Here is a 24,474-nt window from a genome sequence, read left to right on the forward strand (position 1 = left end):
AACCACAGCAGCAATGGAAAACTAATATACTCCATCACGGAAAATGCTAAGCTCCTCACTACAAATGACAGATATTTAAAGTTTTTTTAAAGTATAACAATTCTGTAATATAAAAGTAATGACATTCTCACTGAAGAGCGGTCAGAACAAATGTATGCAAAATGGTGTGTAAATGAGTGCAGTGTCTGTAGGATGGTGACCACAGCACCCATTTGCCAGCTTTATACGAATTACCAATTTTTGAGATGGAAACACCTTCATAGCAGAACAAAATGACCTTGTTAACTCACCAAAGATGAAAGTTGTTTTTCCTGCCTTGGGAGCTGGGGAGTCTAGAGTGTTCAGGAATGTCAAACACAGACTCATGACTTAATCAGAAGCTGCATGATACCGAATGCGAATAATCCAATAGGCCTGGTCTCAGCCAAGCCAACTCTGAGATCTGTGGTTCTACTGGGGAGTAAAGTGGAAGCTTTTTTCTCTTTAACTGAAAGAATAGAACCACATTTTTCTCTCTCCTTGTAATACAAAGCCTGTGGTCATTTCAGTCCTTACTCTGCCTTCTACAACTTCCTAAATACTGGCTGTATTTTGCTTCTCCTTTGTCTTCTCTTCCTTCTTAACACCCTCTCTTTCACTCACCATAATTGCACAACAGTGGTAAGAAACAGCCACAATGTACAGAAAGAAGACATAGAGGTTCTTCCCACCATTGTCTCTTGCATTTGAATACAATGCTTCTTAGTGGTTGGGTTTTTTTTTCTTCTCTCTATAGATCTTCTTTGAAGTAGAGAAAGTTTTCATAAGCAAGGACTGCATCTTCCAAAATTTTTTCTTTTTGAATGGGTTTAGGGCAGGGTTTGGAAAACTATGGCCTGCAGGCCCACTCTGGCCCACTGCCTGTTTCTGTATGGTCCATGAGCTAAATTTTTTTTTTTTTTTAATGGTCAGAAAAAAAATCAAAAGAAGAAAAATATTTCATGGCATGTAAAATTATGAAAATTTCAAAGTCTGTAAACAAAGTTTTGTTGGACCACAGCCACATCCATTCATTTGTATATCGTCTGCTGCTCCTGTTACAGCAGCACAGACCAAATGGCCTGCAAAACCTAAAGCACTTAATATCTGTTCCTTCGCAGAAAACAGTATGAGGTTGACAGTCTCATTGGGCTATGGATTCTTAATACTTTTAGCATCTTGGATTCCTTCAGTCTTCCTCCTTTCCATCCTATTGCATGACTTTCAGCTTCATGATAACAATGCCTTCTGCACTTCCTGTCTTTGTACAAAAATTCTACAAATTACATTTATCTTGGCTTGAAGGTGGAGTTCCACTGCCCCATCAGGATAATATTTGTGATACCTGTGCCCAGGTAGGTAGAAACTGTAGATTCAGGGTCCAAGGAAGAGTTGGTAGAGCCAGGACCCAAGATGGAAAGCCCAGGAGGAAGAGATGGGGTAGTGAGGATGTGAGCAGAGCCTCAGAGGCCACTTCATTCATGCCTCACATACAATGAGCCAGTGTTTCTCAGATCTGTGCATCAGAATGCCCTGGAGAGCTTGCTAAAACCCAGATGGTTAGGCTCAATTCCCAGAGTTTCTGATTCAGGTTTGAATTAGGGCCCAGGAATCTGCCTTTCTGACAAGTTGGTAAGTGATATATGTGTTCACAGAGAGAAGATAAAAGCTGATGCTGACCATCTTGGCCACTCCTTTTTCATACTCCTAGAGAGGATCATTGACTGTGGTGGAAGGTAGGGGAAGGCGGGTAGAATCCTGTGCACGCTGGTCTCATTGAGGCCATCGGGTTGCCCAAGGGAGTGTGTGCGCAGCAAATTCCCCAACACCCTTCCCCCCAAGACCTTGTCAACAGGCAGATTCTGATGCAGGAGGTCAAGGGTGGGGTCAGAGGTTGTGCATTTCTCTCTCTCTCTCCTCTCTCTCTCTCTCTTTCTTTCTTTCCTCCTTTTGGCACGGAGTCTCGCTCTGTTGCCCAGGCTGGAGTGCAGTGCCTAGATCTCAGCTCACTGCAGGCTCCGCCTCCCAGGTTCACGTCATTCTCCTGCCTCAGCCTCCTGACTAGCTGGGACTACAGGTGCTCACCACCACACCCAGCTAATTTTTTGTATTTTTTTTTGAGTGGAGACAGGGTTTCACCGTGTTACCCAGGATGGTCTCGATCTCCTGACCTCGTGATCTGCCCGCTTTGGCCTCCCAAAGTGCTGGGATTACAAGCGTGAGCCACCACACCTGGCTGGTTGTGCATTTCTAACAAGCTTCCACGTGCAGTGACACTGCTGGTCTGGGACCACACACTGAGGGGCAAGGCTGTAGGGGATTGCCTTGGTTTGCATACCCTTCTTCTTCCTCAGCCTGTATCACAGCAGGAACATCCTGTTTTCAATGCCAGCTGCCCTTCAGTCCACCAGAGGCAGTGGTGCTCCAACATTCTGGGGCCGTGTCCACATCTTTATCATTTCCACTGAGCCCGGGGGACTGACTCATTTAAATGACATTTTCAACTCTTTGGAAAAATGTTGGGCCAGAAATGGAAACAGCAGCAAACACTTTCTGGGAAACAGGAAGCCAAATATTTTGTTCTCGACAACTATTTTCCCCCCAGATTCAGAGCCTGCTTATTTCCCAAAGAAATAAAACTTTCAGATAGCAGGATAAAATATGAAAATGATGTCCATGCTCAAGACCACAGGATAAGAGCAGAAAGAGCGCACACCAGGAGAAAATAGAGGTCTATAAAGTGTCTCTGGCATATTTCAAGTTCTGAATTTACTTATTATCAGCTGTTTGTGTTTATCCTGCTTGCAGTAGAACCAGCTGGAGTTTTAAATGTGCACCGTGGGTGATGCTGCCAAAATTATCCCTTGCAGCTGTTGGCTCCATGCTTCTTCAGTGGCCAGCTGGTTGTCAGAAACGTAAATGTAACTACCAGTCCCAAGGAGGAAGCAGTCTGCCCTATTGTCTGTGGAGAGCAGACAATGCGTCCCACTGCCCTTCTTTCCTGCAGGCCCTTTAAGGGACCTGGAAAGCTCCCTCTTGCTGTATGTCCCAAAAGTCCTTTCCAAAGGAAAATAAACCCCAAAGAGGCATTTTTGCCAGTGCCTTGCTGGGATCTGGCTTTGGAATTGTTCCCAATCGGAAAAGTCTTCTCGATGATTTGGACGTGGACTGAATGTTTCCCAATCCCTCCTTCTACTTTTGAGCACCCATGGTGGGTGGGTCAGCTATGGGTGGAGGTAAGCGGGGTCTGAGGCACCCCCACTGGGAAGAGCCACTCCCTTCCTCTTCTCCCAGTGACTGCCAGGCCTGTGGGTAGAAGAGAGATTTCTGAATGATGGGATAAAATATTGGCCACCCCTACTTCAGAGTAAAGCCCTCTCCAGCACCCTGCTCTCTGTGACATCTTCACTCCTGGAAGGCTGTTCCGCCCAAGCTGAAGATGTCCCCAGACAGTTTACCCAGAGCTGTCAAGCCATTCTGCAGGCTTGTTCTCAATCACCAGAAGTCTGGAGTAGCTAGTCTGCAGTTTTCAGTCCTGAGGGAGCTAGATATTGATGAAAATAAGATGTCTGCCTGTACCAGCTTCTGCAAATTACCAAAAGATCTCCGTTCAAATTTATCCAATAATGACTTGGTCAGTTAACAGTGGTTTCAATACTCATTGTTCTCATCACTAAGTTTTGGGGAGGTTTGCTACCGGCAGTAATAACTGATTTTGTGGGGCTCCACCAGCCCTGCTGCTTTCACACAAGAAAGGCAGAGTTCAGTGGTTATGACAGAGGCTGAAAGGTCTGCAGCTGAAATGTTTACTCTCTGGCACTTGACAGACACTGCGTGCCAACCTTGCTCTAGGGCATCCACAGAATTCCTCCAGATATCTGGGTCTTAGCAGGTACTTTTGTTTATCTGTCCTTCCACAATTCAAACCAAGAAGCCAAAGATTTAGCATCTCAGTAGTCCACTGGTAATAACATAGAGTGGATTGGGATGGGTCTCTACTACACAGCCCAGCTGAATCCATGTGATAAAGTCTGTCCTTTTGTTTTTGGGGAAACACTCACTGAACTCAGAGGGTACAAAGATCCCAGCCTTCTCAAGATGACAGGAGTGGCTCTTTCAAGCAGCAGCCTTTTATTAAGTTCTTGAAAATTAGTGAGCTACAAGGGAATCAGAATAGCTTCTGTTTTGCAAGAGGCTGCAAAAATGTGATTGTGTATTACCAGCCAAATTACTTTGAACTGACTAGTTTTCAATTATCAAAAAATAATTTTACCTTTTTTTAATGGAATGGAGACTTTAACTTATAAAATAAATGCATGTAGAAAATATAAGAAAGAGAAGAAAGTAAAAACCGTTCTGCTTCAACCCAGAGATAATGATGTTACCAGCAGCAAATCCGTATGGGTCTGGAGCAACCTCAATTCTTGCCTCCTCAGAAGAAAGAGTTCAGCTGAGAGGCAGAAGGAGAGACTGAGGCAAGCTTTAGAACAGGAGTGAAAGTTTATTACAAAGCTTTAGAGCAGGAAAGAAACAAGGGAAGTACACTCGGAAGAGGGCCAAGTGGCCAACTTGAAACACAAGTGCGTGGTTTGACTTTTTGACTTGGGGTTTTATGTGTTGGCATACTTCTGGGGCCTTGCATCCTTTCTCCTCTGAGTCTTCCCTTGGGGTAGGCGGTCCACATGCTCAGTGGCCTGCCAGCACTAGGGAGGGGAGCATGCACGGTTTGTTTACTGGAGTTGTACACGTGCTCACTTTAGGCATTCATTCCTTGCCAGTCAAATATCCCTAGAAGGTCATATGCCAATTAAACTCTGTCATTTTGCATCTTAATGCACAAGCTTGAGCCCACTCACCCAACTCCTGAGATCTTATCTGGAAGCTGCAGGTCCCCAGTTTCAGGTTTTTTCTATCAATAGGGAGACTGCTTTCCCTGGGACTGGCTACAATAAATTATTACTATAGAAAGACAGTTAACAACTGCCTGACCATCACCTGATGGTTGCCTGACATTCCTGGTGGTGGAGGAGCCCTCTCCTGCCCTGCTTAGGCCTGACTAGCGACCTACTGTAACAATTATGTATATATTTCCTATACGGTAAGTAGTATTTCTTTCTATATTAGCTGTGTTTACTGCCATAGCTTTCCATCCACTGGATCTATCAGTTATAATTTGATAAGTATATTAAGTATACTTATTGTGTTAACAAAATGTTCAGACCTTTAATTTTCACAAAAGATTAAAGGCAAGCACTAAATATTTGCAGTTATATTAATGATAGATATTTTCATTGCTCAATTTCTCACATTTAATACATTTAAAGAATATATTAAAATATACTTCTGTAAAATAACATTAAAATATATAGTTCAAATTATCTTATTTTCCTGGCTAAATAAGTTTTGTTCTCTGCACATGCTCACTTTTAAGACTTTGTCCTGCATACATTTAAGGCCTGAGCTTATCCCACAGGAAATGTGTGCCAGCAGCCGAAGCATAGTTGACGTTTCTCAAATAACACTTGTGGATTTCTTGGCTTCCTTGTGAGGACTTTGTCTTCAAGGACAGTGTTTCTGAGTGTAAGAGCATTTCTTTCAAATATGCATTGTTTTCAATAAAAATATAATCTGCTGTGAATAAATATTTTGTAGAAAATAAAGGGAGAGGCTAACGGCACAAATGCACCTTGACACAACAATGTTCCAGAGGCTTCTACTTGATGGACTGAGATAATACTGTGTTCTTTCAAGTGAATCGTTCTTCATTCGGGGGTTTCATCAACTTGAATGGAGAAAACATTACTTCTATATTTTCACTAATCTGCGCCTGAAACAGCATATCCTTTCCTTCCAAAAGGAAAGAAAAGAAATGGCAAGGTAAATACCAGGAGTAGTGTTAGCAGGACCTGAGACTGACATCACTATAAATCACAAGACACTTCATTCCACATTACAATTGTCGCAGATCTCTCAAAATATTGTTTACATTGATCACCACTTTGAAATTATGGCACTTAAGTGATGTACCAAGAGAACTTGTGTTTTAAAATATCCCAAAAGAAGCACTTATATTTGATACCACATATTTGCTTCTTTTTGAGATTTTGATATTTCATTTTAAGGCCGGGCGCGGTGGCTCAAGCCTGTAATCCCAGCACTTTGGGAGGCCGAGACGGGCGGATCACGAGGTCAGGAGATCGAGACCATCCTGACTAATATGGTGAAACCCCGTCTCTACTAAAAATACAAAAAACTAGCCGGGCGAGGTGGCGGGCGCCTGTAGTCCCAGCTACTCAGGAGGCTGAGGCAGGAGAATGGCGTAAACCCGGGAGGCGGAGCTTGCAGTGAGCTGAGATCCGGCCACTGCACTCCAGCCTGGGCGACAGAGCGAGACTCCGTCTCAATAAAAAAAAAAATAAAAAAAAAGATATTTCATTTTAATATGAGTGGATTCCTTTGTAATTCTGTGTGTTTTATTTGATACATTTATTTAAAATATTATTCTAGAAAGGGGTCTGTGGACTTCAACCAACTGCCGGAGGACCCATGGCCCAAATGTCTATTCATCTCTTGCTCACCACCTATTGGCCTAAGCAGAGATTACTAGCTATACTGAGATATAATCCAGGGGTAAACAGTTTACTCCTTTAAAATGTATAATTCAATGGCTTTTAGTGTATGCATAGTTTTGCAAATTAATTCTAGAACATTTTAATCACCCCAGAAAGAAATCCTGCAACCATTTGCAGTCTTTTCCTAATTCCCCCTTAATCCCTAGGCAAACAGTAATGGACTCTTCATCTCTCTAGATTTGTTAATTCTGGACATTTCATGGAAATGAAATCATACAATATGTGGCCTTCTGGGACTGACTTATTTTATTTAGCATAATATTTGCAAGATTGTGCATGAATCAGTACTTCCTGTCTTTTTGTTGCCAAATAACATTTCATTATATGAACCCGACATGCCACATTTCATTCATTCATTCAACAGCTGATGGATATTTGGGTTCTTTCTACTCTTTGGCTATGAAGAATAATGCTACCGGGGCCAGGCACAATGGCTAGTGCCTATAATCCCAGCACTTTGGGAGGCTGAGGTGGGCAGATTACAAGGTCAAGAGATTGAGATCATCCTGGCCAACATGGTGAAACCCCGTCTCTACTAAAAATACAAAAATTAGTTGGGTGTGGTGGCATGCACCTGTAGTCTCAGCTACTCAGGAGGCTGAAGCAGGAGAATCGCTTGAACCCAGGAGGCAGAGGTTGCAAAGAGCCGAGATTGCACCATTGCACTCCTGCCTGGTGACAGAGTGAGATTCCACCTAAAAAAAAATATGTTTAAATTTTTCTTGAGTATGTATACCTAGGAGTAGAATTACTACATCATATGGTAACTGTTGTTTAACATTTTGGGGAACTGCCAAAAACTGCTTTCTAAAGTGGTTGCACCACTAAATATCTGCATCGGCACTATCTGAGGGTTCTTCTCTGTCTTTTGATTGTAGCCATCCTGGTGGGTGTGTATTGGTATCTCATTGTGATTTTGATTTGCATTCCCCTAATGGCTAACGATGTTGAGCATCCTTCCATGTGCACAGGATCTCTGTCTTCTCACTCAGGTGTCCTGATGTATTGGCCATTTGTATACCTTCTTTTGAGAAATATCTATCCAAATCTTTTGCCCACATTTTAATTGGGTTAATTGTCTTTAATTATTGACTTGTAATAGTTCCTTATATATTCTAGAGAGACCTTATCAGGTACATAATTTGTAAATGTCTCCTACCATTCTGTCTCCACTTTTTTTTGAAGCATAAAAGTTTTAAATTTTGATAATATCCAACTTATCTACATTTTCTTGGATTGCTTGTGCTTTTTGTACCATATTTAAAAAACCGGTGCCTTATTGAAGGCCACAGAGATTTACCCCTATATTTTCTTCTAAGGAGTTTCTAGTTTTAGTCTTACATTTAAGTGTTTTGACCATTTTTAGTTAATTTTTTATTTGATGTGAGGTAGAGGTCCTACCCTACCACATGTAGATATGCAGTTGTTCCAGAATCATTTGTGGAAGAGAACTGTTCTTTCAATTGCCTTGGCACTCTTGTGGAAATCAATTGACCACAAATGTGAGGGTTATTTTTAGATTCTCAATTCTATTCCATTGATTCATGTCTGTCTGTATCCCAGCACCATATTGTTTTGGTTCTGGTGCTTTGTGGTAAGTTTAGAAATCAGGAAGTAAGCATTCATATTTTTTTCTTTTCCAAGATTTCTTTGGCTTTTTGGAATCCCTTGAATGTCCATGTGAACGCTAGGATAAATATGTAAATTTCTGCAAAGAAAAAGGCTGAGATTTTGACAGGGATTGCATCAAATTTATAGATAAATTGTGAGGATATTTCCACCTTAATCATATTAAGTCTTCCAATTCATGAGCATAGGGTGTCTTTCCATTTATTTAAGCCTTTTAAAGTTTCTTTCAGCAATGTTTTGTAGTTTTAAGAGCAAATGTTTTGCATTTATTTTGTTAAATTTATCCCCAAGTATGTTATTCTTTTTGATGCTATTATAAATGGAATTGTTTTCATAATTTTCATTTTTTCATTGTTATACAGAAATACAATTGCTTTTTATGTAGTGATCTTGTATCCTGCAACTGCTGAACTCCTTTATTAGTTCTTAGTTTTATAAAAAAGTGTTTTCCTTAGGATTTTCCGTATACAAAAAAGATAATATCATCCACAAATATAGATAGTTTTATTTGTTCCTTTCCAGCTTGGACTTTTAAATTTCCTTTTCATAGCTAACTGCTCTGGAATCACCAGCATAATGTTAAATGGAAGTGGTAAGAGCAGACATTCTTGTTTTGTTCTGACCTTCGGGAGGAGGCTTTCAATATTTTACCGTTGAGTATGATATTAGCAGTATGGTTTTTTGGACATGCAACATATTTTCTTTTACAAATAATAGACAAATAAAGTTTATTCTGAAGAATGGACCAACAAAGAATTGTCCACTTTTACCCTATTTCTTTAAGAAAGCCTGAGTAAGTGCCAAAATTTAGCAAAATACTTGTTTTGCTCTAACATGCTGCAGTTATTAGACAACGTTTGCTTAACAGTTATTTGTCCATCCTTGAGTTTATATACTGCTACATAGCCATAGAGACTTAATTTTTACATTTGCATTTTAGTATTGTTAGTGTATTATAAATATGACTAAGGTATGTATGGGGTCAGCACAATGCCACTGGGGCCCCCTTCTGTCTGTGGACTCCTTTTCATCTCTGTTCTAACAACATTCACACAGGTTTGCTTTCAATAAAAATGACTGAAGTCTGTTCACTGCCCAGGTAGTTGGTCCAGCCTCCTCCACAGACGTCAAGCACAAACTTCCTTCTAAAAAGCCAGACTTGGCTGGGCACAGTGGCTCATGCATGTGATCTCAGCACTTTCAGAGGCTGAGGTGGAGGATTGTTTGAGCCCAGGATTTCAAGATAAGCCTGGACAACATAGTGAGACCCCATTTCTACACATACACACAAAAGAAAAAAATCAGCTGGGTGTGGTGGCATATACCCGTAGTCCTAGTTACTCTGGAGGTTGAGATAGGAGGATCACTTGAACTGGGAGATCAAGGCCGCAGTGAGCCATGATTACACTGCTGCACTCTAGTCTGGGCTACAGATTTTGAGACTCTGTCTCAAAAGTCAATATCAGTCTGTAAATAAATAAAAAGCCAGACTTCCTGGATGGATACCAGTGACCACAGGGGTCTTTGATAAAGACTTTTTTTTTTTTTTTTTTGCCAGTAGTAACAACTGTATGTGTTAAACAGCTGCTGTGTTCCAAGAAAAGTAATAGTCACTCTGTGTACATTTTCTGTTTTGATTTTACACTAATCCTATATATTAAATATTATATCTCCAGTTTTGGGGAAAGAACACCAGAGATTGAAATAACTCAGCCAAGTTGGCCAATATGTGGCAAAACGGGAGCGCAGACATACTCTACATTGTAGTTATTTCATCCTTACCACGGGCCGGTGAATCTTTGTTTCACCACTTACAAGCTGTGTGGCCTTGGAGAGTCATTGATTCTCTCTGGCCTTCGGCTTCCACACCTGGGCAATGGGGAGTCACTATGGATGTCTCTGGGGCAGATGGGAAGCCTGAGACAGGACATGCTTCAATTTCTTCCCTATGCCTCCATCCCCGGTTTTTTCACAATTGCTTATTGTTATTAATGGTAGAAATGCTTGGCTGGAACAAATTAAATCCAACAGACATTTGGTGAGTCCCTACCATGGACAAGAAACCATGCTGGATATTGAATGCAATCAGAGGAAGAATCCAAATTCTAGGGACCTGAATGTTTTCTCTTTTGCTAAAATGTATTGTGAGTTGACTACGGCTCCTCTGTTCTAAATGCTTTACACGTATAACCCATTTAATCTTCATCCTAACACTTTGAAGGAGGGACTATTCCCATTACACAGTCAAGGAAACTGAGCTACAAAGGAGAGGGGTTATCAGTCAAATCTTAAAACAAACACAAACTTGTGAATGCTGGAGCTGGGTCTCCAATGCAGCCAAGTTGGCTCCAAAGTCCACACTTTTAATTCACCCTGAGACTCTGAGGGCCCCCATCCTCGTCTTTGCTGGTGAATGTGAGAAAATCACCCTGGAGAGGACAAAGAAACATCCACCACAGGTGCTGTAATAAGCCCTGGGCACTGCCTGGTTACAAAGTGTGCTGCTAGGTGCAAGGGGATACAAAGATGTGTGGGAATCTGGACTGCATCAAAAAGTGTGGTATGTGCATGATTAAGTACAGAGCAGGGAGGGAGTGGTGAGTATTAAATTGCTGAGAAGACGACCTGTCTATGGGAGTCACAGACAGATCAGTTCTGGTTGGGTTATTCAGAAAACTTGCTGATGGGGAAGCTTGAACTGGGACTTGAAAGAAGGAAAAGATTTCAGTGGCTGAAGAGCCTGGCAGACGAGAATGTTGCTGGCAGAGGCAGAGATATGGACCACAGGGTGGAGGTGAGCGGACAAGGTGCTTCTCTGACAGTGATCAGGAGCCTCCCTTTCCAGGAAGTTTCCGTATCCATGGAGACCAGTAGGACACTGGTCCTTGAAGCCTTGTGAGGTGGAAGGGGTGCAGGCTCTGGATCCAAATTCCAGCACAGCCCCTTGCGTGCAAATTTCCTCACCTGTGGCCACAGAGTAGAGAGGCACTATTGCGAGCATCTTCAGTGCGGAGGGGAAAGAGCATAGGCTCTTCCAGTGGGCAGGTGCAGCACTGAGGCAGTATGAGGATCAGAGTGACCTCAGCCACAGTGGAGAGCTGGAGAGAAAAGAAGCAAGGAAAAGAGCTGGAGACCCAGCTGTCTTAGCATAAATTGAGAAGGCAGGAGCAGTGATCAGGGGAAACAAGACACAAAAACTGGGCAGAGGATGAAGGAGAGCAGAAAGTCAAAGGCAAATCCATGGTTTAAAACCTCAGTGGACCAACTATTAATACTGGGAAAGATGGAGTAGGGGTCCCTTCTAGAATACCCCCTCCCCAATCTCCTTGGACACTGCTATCACTGCCAGGGGAATGGGTAAGTTCACCAAAAGGTGGATTGTAAAGAGATGATGAAGACCACCAGCAGAACCTTGAAAATGACCACTCTAGTGGGCGGGACAAGAGGACCCCAGGGGCCTCCCCAAGGCTCATAAGAGAGGAGGGGAGGAAAACACGTGTCTCAAAAGTAATTGAAGGAGGAGCCTTGAGAATGGTGAAGGGTCACAAGTGCAAATGGCACCAAGGCTTCTAGAAAGGTGGCTGAAAACAAGATTTTGGCAACAGTATTTAGGACCAGATGAGTGTTCTTCAAGAGAGGTGTTTCAGGAGTAAAGCAAGTCTGCTGGTGCGCCAGAGTGAGGGTGCTGGGCCAGGAACTGGGCCAAGGAGTGGGAAGAGGATGTGTTACCTGCAAAGGGGTGGGAGGGAGTGGCCCACCCTGATGTGCAGGGAGCACAGATAGGAAGATAAGGATGGGGCAAGAACAGAGACAGGGGGCCTTCAGTCACCAGAAGGTAGTTTAAAATACGCAAAGCCTCCAAGGTGTAGGCTGGAGAGGAAAAACGAAGTGGCTGAAGGTAGGCACCGGAAGGCGAAGGTATCCTGAGGGCCAGGGGTAAAGCCCTGACAGGTGGGAAAGCCAAGTGGGTCATGTCCACCCATCCTTCTGCAGGGCAACCCAGACACTGTGGTGCCACCCATGGGGCAATGCTCTGCTCCTATCTGTTGTTGCTCTAGTTTCTTTCTAATATAGAAACATCCAACATCTGCACCTCCTCATATAGGGTTGATCCAAGTTTCACAGGCATCACTGAGTTCTTAGTGGACTCAGTTACTGGGGCTGTTTTTACATTGTTTTTTTTTTTTTTTTTTTCTTTCCAAGAATGTGTAATGGGTGCAAGTGGACCTGTATAGGACGTCCAGTGAAACACTGTGGTGGTGAATCAGCTAGAGTCCATCCAAGAATGCAACCAGCCTGGTGTGCGGTGAGATGGATCCTTCAGTGTCCCTCAGTCCCTTTTAGGGCTGGCAGGTTCAGAAGGGCCCTGCTCATCACCCCCCAGGGCCCCACTCCTTGTTTAACGCTTTGCTATCACAGTCTTGAATTCCTTGTAATTGAACAAGGGACCCCACATTTTCACTTTGCACTGGTCTCTGATTCTGTAACTGATCCTGTCCCCTCTCTTGTCTCATTCACTCTGGGAATTGTCCCCACATTCTGAGACCTTTCGGCAGTGCCTCAACGAGGTTCCTGCCCCTGAGGCTCCACCCTTACCCTCATGGCGGCACCCCAGGCAGCCCTGCTTTTGCGTCCCGCTAGGCAAGCTGTGCCCCGGAGTGCACCCCCTGATTCAGCTCAGGCAGCCACCGCTTGCCTGCTCCCGCCGGGGACAGCCCTACTGTCCTATCTGCTGCTCTTCCCTTCCTCTTCCCAGGGAGTCCGCGTCAGGGGAGGTGCAGCTGTGTGCATTCCGGGAGCTTCAGAACCCAGTGTCCAGCAGCTCCTTGGTTTCTGGGAGCTGGGGCGGCCTTCCCAGAGCAGAGCTCAGCTCAGCGGGATGTTTTGAGGCTCTCTGCCCCAAGGCGCTGGGGAGTATGGGGCGGGATAGTGGTGCTAGCCCCTTTCACTTTCAGAGTGTCCACGCCCCACCCGTTTGGTCACTGCGAGTCAGTCCAGTCCAGCCGGGTCCACCCCACCAGTGCGTGTCTGTCGCACGTGCAGACGCCATACTCTCTGTTCTTGTTTAAAGTCCAGGATCTACGGGGCCCTGGAGGCAAGAGGTGAACGCCGCGGAATCCACGCAGAACTGCCCGGGAACGGAGCTTCCAACCCCAGAGGGAGGCCTATGTGCTCCTACACCTTAACCCTTTTTAGACCGAAACTTCTCCGACTTCCTTGGCTTTGATTAGAGCTCGACAGCGCCGCCCCCTGGCGCTCGTTGTGAGGACAGTAGAGGAGAGAGGCAAGGGTGTTTTTAAACCGTTTGTCTCCGACCATTATGGGGGCCACCCGAGGGGCAGACACACTCTTCCGCATTCCCGGTAAGTGTACTACCGGATGAGGTCGAAAGTGACAGATTCCCATCTCCTCCTCCAGGCCTCCCCACCCTGCCCATCCACAGGACCGTGGCTCTTCAGTGCCCTTTGCCGAGCAAGTGGCATTTCTATGCACCTCGGTATCAATTCGGCCTCTGGACGAAATGGAAACCTGCTTAGCTGACCCGGGTGGGATCCGCTGGGATCCCGCAGCGCCACGCGTGGGGCACTGCCAGCCACTCTGTTGAGGTGAGAGAAGCACGTCCCTCGGAAGCTGGACCGAAACCGGCCAGGATGACTTGCTCCCACGCGCCTGCTCCTACCCGGCGCCACAGCAATCCACCTGCCACCGCCTCTGAGCGGGGTCCGGACCTCGGCGCCCTGACAGTGTCCCCGCGGCTTCCCCACCCGACGAAATGGAGTCTGGCGTTGACTCGTGCGTGCCCAGGGACTCGCGGGTCCCTGGCCAGCCATAGGGCAGAGGGCGCTGGTGTTAGGCCAGTCTTCCCCGCCCTGCCCCGTCACCCCAGCCACACCCACTGTCCTGTGAGGCCAAGCGCTCCGCTGGTTTCCTGAGCCAGGCACCCAGGCCGGGGATGGGATCCATTTGCTTCTCCTCGCGATCCTGTCTTTGGGGAAGTCCACGTCCTAGGCAGTTCCTGCCAAATTTCCCTTGGTGCCGATCACCCCTCCCAGCGTCCTGCAGGTCCTGTCCACCATCTCCCCCACGCTCCATTCAAAGCCCTCTTCTCTGAAGTCTCTGGTTCCCAGAGCTCTGCAATCCAGGCTTTCCTTGGAAGTGGCCGTAACATGTATGAAAAGAAAGAAAGGAGGACCAAGAGATGAAAGAGAGTTGCACGCGTGGGGGCCCGAGTGGTGGGGGCGGGGACAGTCGTCTCGCTACGAGGGTGCTGGCCTTCCCTGGCGCCTGCCCCTACCGGCCCCGCCCGAGAACTTCCCTGCGCCAGGGCAGAGTTTACTCATCCCCGCGAGGTGATCCCACGCGCGAGGGCGGGCGCAGGGCGGCCAGAGAACCCAGCAATCCGAGTATGCGGCATCAGCCCTTCCCACTAGGCACTTCCTTCCTTTTCCCGAACGTCCAGGGAGGGAGGGCCGCGCACTTATAAACTCGTGCCCCGGCCGATCCTCATGTCAGAGGCTGCCTCGCAGGGGCTGCGCGCCGCGGCCAGAAGTGTCTGGGCTGGGATGGACAGAAGCGGCTGTCGCCATCGGCGTCCTGCGCCCGTCTGCTCTGGCACGGCCCAGTCTCAGTGCCAGCGCTTTCCCCGGCGCCTGCACGCTGCGCGCCTGGGTAACATGCTCGGGGTCCTGCTCCTTGGCGTGCTGACCCTGGCCGGCCTGGGGTCCCCCGCACCCGTAGAACAGCAGCCCGGTGGCAGCCAGTGCGTCGAGCACGACTGCTTCGCGCTCTACCCGGGCCCCGCGACCTTCCTCGATGCCAGTCAGATCTGCGACAGACTGCGGGGCCACCTAATGACAGTGCGCTCCTCAGTGGCTGCCGATGTCATTTCCTTGCTACTGAGCGGCGACCGCGGCGTTAGCCGGCGCCTCTGGATCGGCCTTCAGCTGCCACCCGGCTGCGGCGACCCCAAGAGCCTCGGGCCCCTGCGCGGCTTCCAGTGGGTTACGGGAGACAACTTCACCAGCTACAGCAGGTGGGCGCGGCTCGACCTCAATGGGGCTCCCCTCTGCGGCCCGTTGTGCGTCGCTGTCTCCGCTGCTGGGGCCACTGCGCCCGGCGAGCCGGTCTGGGAGGAGCAGCAGTGCGATGTGAAGGCCGATGGCTTCCTCTGCGAGTTCCACTTCCCAGCTACCTGCAGGCCCCTGGCTGTGGAGCCCGGCGACGCAACTGCTGCCCTCTCGATCACTTACGGCACCCCGTTCGCGGCCCGCGGAGCGGACTTCCAGGCGCTGCCGGTGGGCAGCTCCGCCGCGGTGGCGCCCCTCGGCTTAGAGCTGATGTGCGCCGCGCCGCCTGGAGCGGTTCAGGGGCACTGGGCTAGGGAGGCGCCGGGCGCTTGGGACTGCAGCGTGGAGAACGGCGGGTGCGAGCACGCGTGCAATACAATCGCAGGGGCTCCCCGTTGCCTGTGCCCAGCCGGCGCCGCCCTGCAGGCAGACGGCCGCTCCTGCACGCACTCCTGCAACGACCTCTGTGAGCACTTTTGCGTTCCCAACCCCGACAAGCCGGACTCCTACTCGTGCATGTGCGAGACCGGCTACCGGCTGGCGGCCGACCAACACCGGTGCGAGGACGTGGATGACTGCTTGCTGGTGCCCAGTCCGTGCCCGCAGCGCTGTGTCAACACAGAGGGTGGCTTCGAGTGCCACTGCAAACCTGGCTACGACCTGGTGGACGGCGAGTGTGTGGAGCCGGTGGACCCGTGCTTCGGAGCCAACTGCGAGTACCAGTGCCAGCCCTTGAACCAAACAAGCTACCTCTGCGTCTGTGCCGAGGGCTTCGCGCCCATTCCCCACGAGCCGCACAGGTGCCAGATGTTTTGCAACCAGACTGCTTGTCCAGCCGACTGCGACCCCAACACCTGGGCTAATTGTGAGTGCCCTGACGGCTATATCCTGGACGATGGTTTCATGTGCTCGGACATTGACGAGTGCGAAAACGGCGGCTTCTGCTCCGGGGTGTGCCGCAATCTCCCGGGTACCTTCGAGTGCATCTGCGGGCCCGATTCGGCCCTTGTCCGCCGGATTGGCACTGACTGTGACTCCGGCAAGATGGATGGTGGTGACGACGGCTCTGGGGAGCCCCCCCCAGGCCCGACGCCCGGCTGCACCTCGAGTCCCCCGGCCGAGGGGCGCGTGCATTCGGGAGTGCTCATAGGCATCTCCATCGCGAGCCTGTGCCTGGTGGTGGCGCTTTTGGCGCTCCTCTGCCACCTGCGGAAGAAGCAGGGCGCCGCCAGAGCCAAGATGGAGTACAAGTGCGCGGCCCCTTCCAAGGAGGTAGTGCTGCAGCCCGTGCGGACCGAGCGGAAGCCGCAGAGACTCTGAGCGGCCTCCGTCCAGGAGCCCGGCTTTGGCGTGGCCTTTCTCTCCCTCCTGGGCCTCCTCACCCCCAGCTTTGCTACCCAAAGCACCTTAGTTGGCATTACAGCTGGAGAAGACCCTCCTCGCACCCCCAAGCTGTTTTCTTGGATTCCATGGCTAACTGGGGAGGGAGTGATTAGAGAGAGGAGAATGAGCCTCGGCCTCTTCCTTGATGTCACTGGACCACTGGGCAGAGATGGCAATTTTGCAACGAAGACACAGACTGTGATGTGTCCCAGGTCCTCATCACTGTGCGCAGGAGGGTGAGCGTTATTGGTCGAGAGCCTTTTGGGCAGACCTTGACCTCGTGGGCTAGGGATGACCAAAATATTTATTTATTTTTAAGTATCTAGGTTTTTGTTTGTATCCTTTGTTCCTACCTGTATGTCTCCAGTATCCACTTTGCACAGTTCTCCGGTCTCTCTCTCTCTCTCTCTCTCTCTACAGACTCCCACTTGTCATGTGACAGCTAAACTATCTTGGTGAATTTTTTTTTTTCCTAGCCCTCTCACATTTATGAAGCAAGCCCCATTTATTCCCCATTCTTCTTAGTTTTCTCATCCCAGGAACTGGGCCAACTCACCTGAGTCACCCTACCTGTGCCTGACCCTACTTCTTTTGCTCTTAGCTATCTGCTCAGACAGAACCCCTACATGAAACAAAAACAAAAACACTAAAAGTAAAAATAGCCATTTGCTTTTTCACCAGATTTGCTAATTTATCCTGAAATTTCAGGTTCCCAGAGCAAAATAATTTTAAACAAAGGTTGAGATGTAAAAGATATTAAATTGATGTTGCTGGACTGTCATACAAATTACACCCAAAGAGGTTTTTATCTTTATTTTTAAACAGCGAGCTTGAATTTTGTTGCTGTTTTGATTTGTATTGAAAAATGGTAATTGTTGCTAATCTTCTTATGCAGTTTCCTTTTTTGTTATTATTACTTATTTTTGACAGTGTTGAAAATGTTGAGAAGGTTGCTCTAGATTGAGAAAAGAGACAAGCACCTCCCAGGAAACAGTTTAAGAAAGTTTTGAACTGCAAGATTCATACCAGTTAGCAATTGACTCTCACTGTTCTTGTCACTGGTAGACCAAAATAAAACCAGCTCTACTGGTCTTGTGGAATTGGGAGCTTGGGAATGGATACTGGAGGATGCCCAATTAGGGCCCAGCCTTAATCAGGTCCTCAGAGTATTTCTACCATTTCAGAGAGGCCTTTTGGAATGTGGCCCCTGAACAAGAATTGGAAGCTGCCCATGGGAGCTGGTTAGAAATGCAGAATCCTAGGCTCCACCCCATCTAGTTCATGAGAATCTATATTTAACAAGATCAGCAGGGGGTGTGTCTGCTCAGTAATTTGAGGACAACCATTCCAGACTGCTTCCAATTTTTCTGGAACACATTAAATATGGATCAGTTATAAGTAGCAGGCCAAGTCAGGCCCTTATTGTCAAGAAACTGAGGAATTTTCATTGTGTAGCTTTGTTCTTTGGTAGAAAAGACTAGGTACACAGCTCTAGACACTGCCACACAGGATCTGCAAGGTCTTTGGTTCAACTAAGCCAGGAATGAAATCCTGCTTCAGTGTATGGAAATAAATGTATCATAGAAGTATATCTTTTGTAAGACAAAGGTTTTCCTTTTCTATTTTGTAAACTCAATATATTTGTACATAGTTATTTATTTATTGGAGAGAAACTAGAACACAGGCAAAATCCTTGCTTATGACATCACTTGTGCAAAATAAACAAATGACAGTGTGCTCTTGGGTTGTGTGTCTGTTCACTTTTCCTCCCCCCAGTGCCCTCATTGTATGCCATTCAATGGGACTCAAAAACCATGCACATGCTGTGAGAAGCATGGAGGACTGCCCTGCACCCCAGCACTTGTGTTGTCTGGTGATGGCACCATCTCTGACTTTCAAAGCTTTTTCTAGAGGCTATGATTTTCACTGTAGAATGATTTCATGCTATCTCTGTGTGCACAGATATTTATTTATTTTCCTTCTGTAACTATAACAACTTCATATATGAGGACTTGTGTCTCTGTGCTTTTAAATACATTATAGGATCACTTGTTGGAATGAATTAAATAAACCCTTCCTGGGGCATCTGGAGAATCCCAGCTGTGTGTCCTGTGTATGGTTTGGCGTTATCTCCTCTGCGAGATATCCAAATTCACTGTAGTCATGAAGGGTCTCAGTTTGTGGCTCTAATTCAAGTATTCATTTCTAAACGTCTCATGCAGTATGAAATCATTCTCGTCTCTGTTGGAGATTAAAAACTTCACCTTTTCAATGCACGCATTTCTTGGGCTCGCTTTTCTAGGATGGTAGGGCTGGCCGAATGCAATATGCAGGGCCCAGAAAGATTTTTTTAAAGAAGAAATTAAAAGAAAGTAGAGTCCAGGCAAATATTCAAATGCTTTATATATCTGGATAATGCCAAACTCGTGAGTTTTAGTTTGAGTGGTTATTGTGAAGACAGGGTTGGAGATTTTGGCATCCATCGCAGATGAAGTGATGGCTGTAGTGTGTGTGCTGGGGCAGCTGCCATACATGGTGCCCTATGGAGATAACAAGCTGAGCCATGCTCTCCCTAAGGAGTAGACTAAATCTTTGTGAAGGAAGAGCTACACAAGTAGGGGCAGGACAGGTGCAGATAAATGGGGCTGGGAGACCAGAGAAGACAGTGATAGCTTACAGTTTGCCCGTTACCCAGCATTCTGTTTTTCAAAAGGGTCTGCTCCCAGTCACTGTTAAATCAACTTGTAGGACCTCATTGCGTTAGGATTTCTTGTTATTCCAGAAGAAGGGCGTTTTCTTAAGGAACACTGGAAGACCAAAACACACTTTCAAAACCCAGAGGCAAAAACCTTCATGCGGCATCTTGGGCCCCAGGACATTAGTTGTGTGGGGCCCTGAGCTTCCCTGTCCTCCTCACTCCCTGCTGCCCGGGGGATCAGCAGTTCTGTTGACCAGTCTCATCTGAACTTGAGATTCTCAAAACACTAAATAGCCACAGTGCCTCTCAGGGAAACACACCAGGACCACATAAACAAATCAGTTAGCTTTAAAAACTGGCCCTGAGCATTTAAAATCAGGACAGACCTTATGAAACCAGTGCCATGGGTCGACCTGTGTGGTCTCTGCTTTCTGTTCACATCATTGGACATCCAGGTTTGACAGAGACTCCCAGGGACCAGATGCTGGTGGTATTTCACAGCATGAAAGGCCAGGGCAAGAAAGCCAAGGTGGTATTTCTGGATAAGCCAGCATTCAATTTTTTTTTTTTTCTTAGCCTGCTGTTTTAAAGCAAACAGAATTCATTTTTTAGGTCAAATGACTTTGTTATCTTTTTTTTTTCCCAGTTCTCACCTCATTTCTTAGATTAGTTCAGCAATTACCCACTGAGCACTTACTCTGTGCCTTTCATGGTGATAGGTACAATGACTAGTCCCTGCCATATAAGCTAGACTCTGGCAGGGGGGAAAAATATGAAACAACTGATCATCCCCAAATTGTACTTAACTTAGAAACAGTGATAAGCGCAGGGGAAGAAAAGCACAGCACACTCTGAAAAGGCACACAAGGGAGGCAGGATTTAGAGTGGAGAACTAGAGGGAGCGTCCTGGACAAGTTGACACTTAACACCAGACCTGAAGGGGAAGGAGGGGCTTGTCAAATGCAAACTGGAGGGGGAGGCAGTCCAGGCGGGAAGAATCACACCACGAAGGCCCTGCACCAGTAAGAGACCTGGTGGAGCCCACTGAGCATAGTGAATGAGGTGAGACGGGCTGCAAGGGAGCTGAAGAGGTGGAAAGAGAGATACAAGCAGCAGGAGATGACTGTAGAGGCTGTAGGTCAAAGACACTGAAAGAAAGACTGAAAGAATGACATTGAAAAATGTTCTAGGTGCAAGTGGGTGTACTCAAGGAGTTTTGATAAGAGTGCACTGGGATTCAATTTATGTACTGCATTGTTTGGGAAGATAACAACTACTTCTAGATGTATTTACATGTCCCTCTTGGGCAGGAACCTGCACAATTTCCGCTGTAAGCACCCCGCAGGGCTAATATATGGTGTGAGCAGCATACACACCTGGGTGTGATCCCAGCCTGACACCTGCTGGTCACATGGCCACGGGCACCACATCACCCTTCAAAGGCTGTAAGACGGGTGCAAGCAGTGCCATCTCACAAGGTTTCCAAGAAGATTAGGTGAGGCGATAAGCTCAGTTTCTGGCCCACCGTAGATGTCCAATAACTGTTTACTTGTGTGCCAGTGAACTGGTAGATGCATAAATGAGTACAGAAAAAAGCTGTGTTGGAATCATGAGTGTCTTAGGTGCAAACTCAAGGTTGCACAAAGTGGAGACTGTTCCATCAAGGGAAGATGCAGTTGCTTGGAGTGATGTTGTCAATGCCAGAGGAAGTGTAATGTTGGATTTGCAGGCATCTATCATGGCTTAAACAGGAAGACTTTTGTGCCAGGTAAGAAGTGAGCTCTGACACTCAGTCACTTTAAAATCTAGCTTTGAAGGCTTCAGCTTATTTTCCCTTCTCACAAGGCCTAGTCAAGTACAGGGGGCAGAGACTCCCTCTGCTGTTCTCTCAGGGAGGCTCAGAGGACGAAGAACATGCTCCAGAGTGCTCTTCTCCATTTCTCAGGGCCCAAAGGAGAAAGAGACACACAGATTTGGCCCTGGCAGAGCCAGGCCTCCTATCAGAGGTACGGAGGGAGGTTCCTGCAGGTGACATTCCTTGGAGAGACATTATGGTTGTGGATGGGGCCAGGGGACAGAAGATCCCCCACCTCCTACCTTCTGCAGATGCTTGCTGTTCTCTGTTGAATGCAATTCCTTATTATATCATCTATTCAAGGAAAACTGAGGTTGCAAATAATGCATGAAAACACATTTTCTTCATGGTTATAGCTCAGTGGGGGTACCCAAAATACATTGCCTGAACTTTAGAGGCATTTCTTCATAAAACAATGCAGGCAATGCCCAGTTCTTTCTTTCTTTCTTTTCCAGAAAGAATGCTCTGGGTTCAGCGTTATCTCTTTTTGTTTTGAGTGTTCCCTTCCTCCTTTTTTTTTGGTTAGCAGGTTCAGATGTAGGCAAACAACTGATTTCCTCTTACAAGAGAAACTAAATATTGTTTTAACATCAGATTCTAATAGAATCGAAATCCTTTTCAGGGTGTTTTGAAAGTGTGATTGCAAAAGACAAAAGAACCCTAGGGATGGGTCAACTCAAGGTCACGCCCACTGGGGATGGGGAGCAGACAGCAGAGGGTTCCAGGGATCCAATGAGAAACACCAAGAGTCAAAGCTGGGGTCTGTGACAATTATGCGACCTGGGCCACAGGCCAGATATTTCCTTGAATCTCTGCCTGAAGAAAATCTTCTGTTAAAATAGCAAATTTTATAAGGATATTATCCTGAGACAAAACCCGCTTATCTTCTGCATATTCAACACTTGGCAATATAACCTCTGTACTTGCCCGTCTCAAATCTTCTTTCTGGCTTCTCACTAATGCCATCTCTAAATGCTAAGTTACCCCACTGTTGTCCAGCAAAGCTTTGCTCTACTTGGCAAAGAGAAGAGGGGCTTTTCAACATTCTCCCTAATTCCTCCCCCTTTCCCTCTGCCTCCTGCCTTATTTTGATTTAATTCCTTTGAGAACATGGATCCCACCTTCCACAAACTCTTTGAAGATCCTACGCCTTGTTCATTGTCCCCCTCTTTTGATAAATTTGTTCTGAAATGCTCATATAATCCCAAATCACCATTTTCAGTGAGCCGTTGCCAGGGTTTGACTACAGTCTTTCTTCATGTATTTTCCCCCTCCTCCAAAAAGGTAGTACTGCAGAAACCCAATAGTAATGCCAGGAGAATGGAAAGTCTGAGAAGGGCATGGGGCACGTCCCAGTTTCACTGTTTAATTTGTCTATGACTCTCCAGAGCACAGGATACAGCAGTGATAAACACGAACTAAAATGAAGAGCAAACTTAACAGCAAGCTGCCTGGAGGCCTGCGACAAATGGAAATGGTGGTTTTTGGATGGGGCTGGGTCTTGAGGAACACTCTGCTCTGTTCGGCTGGAAGGGAGCTTGGAGTGGAATCCATACCCTCTCTCCAGTGCTTGGAGTAAAGGATCACGAAGTCATTATGGAATTAGCAGCTTGCCCAGGGACATATTCAACCCTCTAGTTTCTCCAGGTGGTGTCTGGAGTCCAGGACACTTCTTTTCAGATCCATACGGTCAAGAGGGCTGTAGCTTCCTGTGTAAATTAGTTGAGGTCTCCTAGTCTGGGGGAAGGAGCTTGGGAAATGGTATAACCAGGTGGCCTTCCTGGATTTGGGGATAGCACCATCTCCAATTCTGTACCTCCTCAGATCCTCCCCATGCTATCTGTGTCCTGCTTCCTTGGCCACAAATCACAGCCACTAAGAGGGAAGTAGATATTGACCAAAACAGTCCCAATCTTGACTGGGGCAATAGTTAGTCAAATGTAAAAATTTGCATGTCAAAATTCATAGAACTGTACAACTAAAAAGAGAACACTCTACCATATGTAAATTATACTTCAATTAAAAATAGATTAAAAAGAAATTACAGCCTCCTCAGAACACTAATGAAAGTCTGATTTTTAAAAAAAAATGAAAAAAAAAAAAAAAGACACCCAACTCTGCACCAACTCCCTCTTCTTCCTTCTGTGTCATGAAGCAGTCACCATTTGAATGGTAAACCTTCCTCCCCTGGGCCAGGAACACGGACTTTGTGTGTCACTGTGCACCTGCAGGTGGATACTGTCCCTCTGTCCTCTCCACACAGGAATGCAGCCTTCCCTGGGCCACTGTGGGCTGGAAGCGGGAGAGCTGGGACTAGGCCCTGGTCTGCATGCCTCTCAATCTGTCCTCTCTCCCCATCTACCACACGTCCGCACTGGGCAAGTTCTGACCTTTGGCAGCCCCACTCTCTAGGCAGATAGAGCCCCAGGAATCCAGTCATTTCAGGTGCTATGTTGCAGCAGGTGGATGCTCATGGTGTCTTTTGACAATAGGAAGCCACATGTTTTTATTTGTAGAAAGTCAATACTCCCATTCTAGGCATTTTTTTTACACAAGTTCTCCCTCATTTCAGAAAGTGCCCCCATTGTTAAGCACTAAAGTCCATTCCTTCACAGGATTGAGGACCCTGCCTTTCAGTTGATACAAAGTTGATGAAAGTTGGAAAGAAGGACATGATCAACCCCTCCCTGAAGAGCAGAGGCGTGTGAGCCTCAATTTCACAAGGACCCCAGAGCTTGTGATAGGCTTCTTTTACTAGGCAGACCCAAGCCCCTCATTAGAGCTTGCCACCACTGACCCCTGGCTCTTAGGGCAAAGTCCTCATCCTTGAGGTGGCATAGAAGGCGTTGGGCTCCTGCTCATGTGCCTGCCAGTGCCTCACATGCCCCTGTGGTCTGGAGGTCACATTGAGCCCTTCAGTGCCTTCCACTGCAGACCCTTTGCACATGCTGTTCCCTTTGCTTAGAGCTTACAGGAACACCCTGTGTCCCGCCGCTTCCTTTCCTAGTTAATGCCCAGGTACCCTTCAGAGGAGGTCATCACCAGCCATTTTCCTGGGGGAAGCCTGCTCTGAGTCAAGGGCAGCCTCTTTTATCATCTCTTAGAAAGCATAGTCCTTTTCTGTAGAGTGCTTATTTAGGGTTAGAACTGTACTCTCATTTCTGTGCTTATTTGATTAACACATATCTTTTG

General features: G+C 46.9%; 1 protein-coding gene across 1 annotated transcript; it reads left to right on the plus strand.

Moving 5' to 3' along the window:
* Nucleotides 1-14,617: 14,617 nt before the first annotated feature.
* On the plus strand, nucleotides 14,618-18,473 carry THBD (thrombomodulin). The gene has a single exon (XM_033185445.1). It carries the CDS (start codon nucleotides 14,786-14,788, stop codon nucleotides 16,664-16,666), a length of 1,881 nt encoding a protein of 626 aa, XP_033041336.1. The 5' UTR covers nucleotides 14,618-14,785; the 3' UTR covers nucleotides 16,667-18,473.
* The last annotated feature ends 6,001 nt before the right edge of the window (nucleotides 18,474-24,474 follow it).

Source organism: Trachypithecus francoisi, unplaced genomic scaffold (assembly GCF_009764315.1).
Source record: "Trachypithecus francoisi isolate TF-2019V2 unplaced genomic scaffold, Tfra_2.0 Lachesis_group21, whole genome shotgun sequence".
NCBI classification, from domain to species: Eukaryota; Metazoa; Chordata; class Mammalia; order Primates; family Cercopithecidae; genus Trachypithecus; species Trachypithecus francoisi.

Excerpts from the sequence above, each read along its gene's own strand:
- THBD (XM_033185445.1), top strand. The coding sequence starts at position 14,786 with ATGTCAGAGGCTGCCTCGCAGGGGCTGCGCGCCGCGGCCAGAAGTGTC.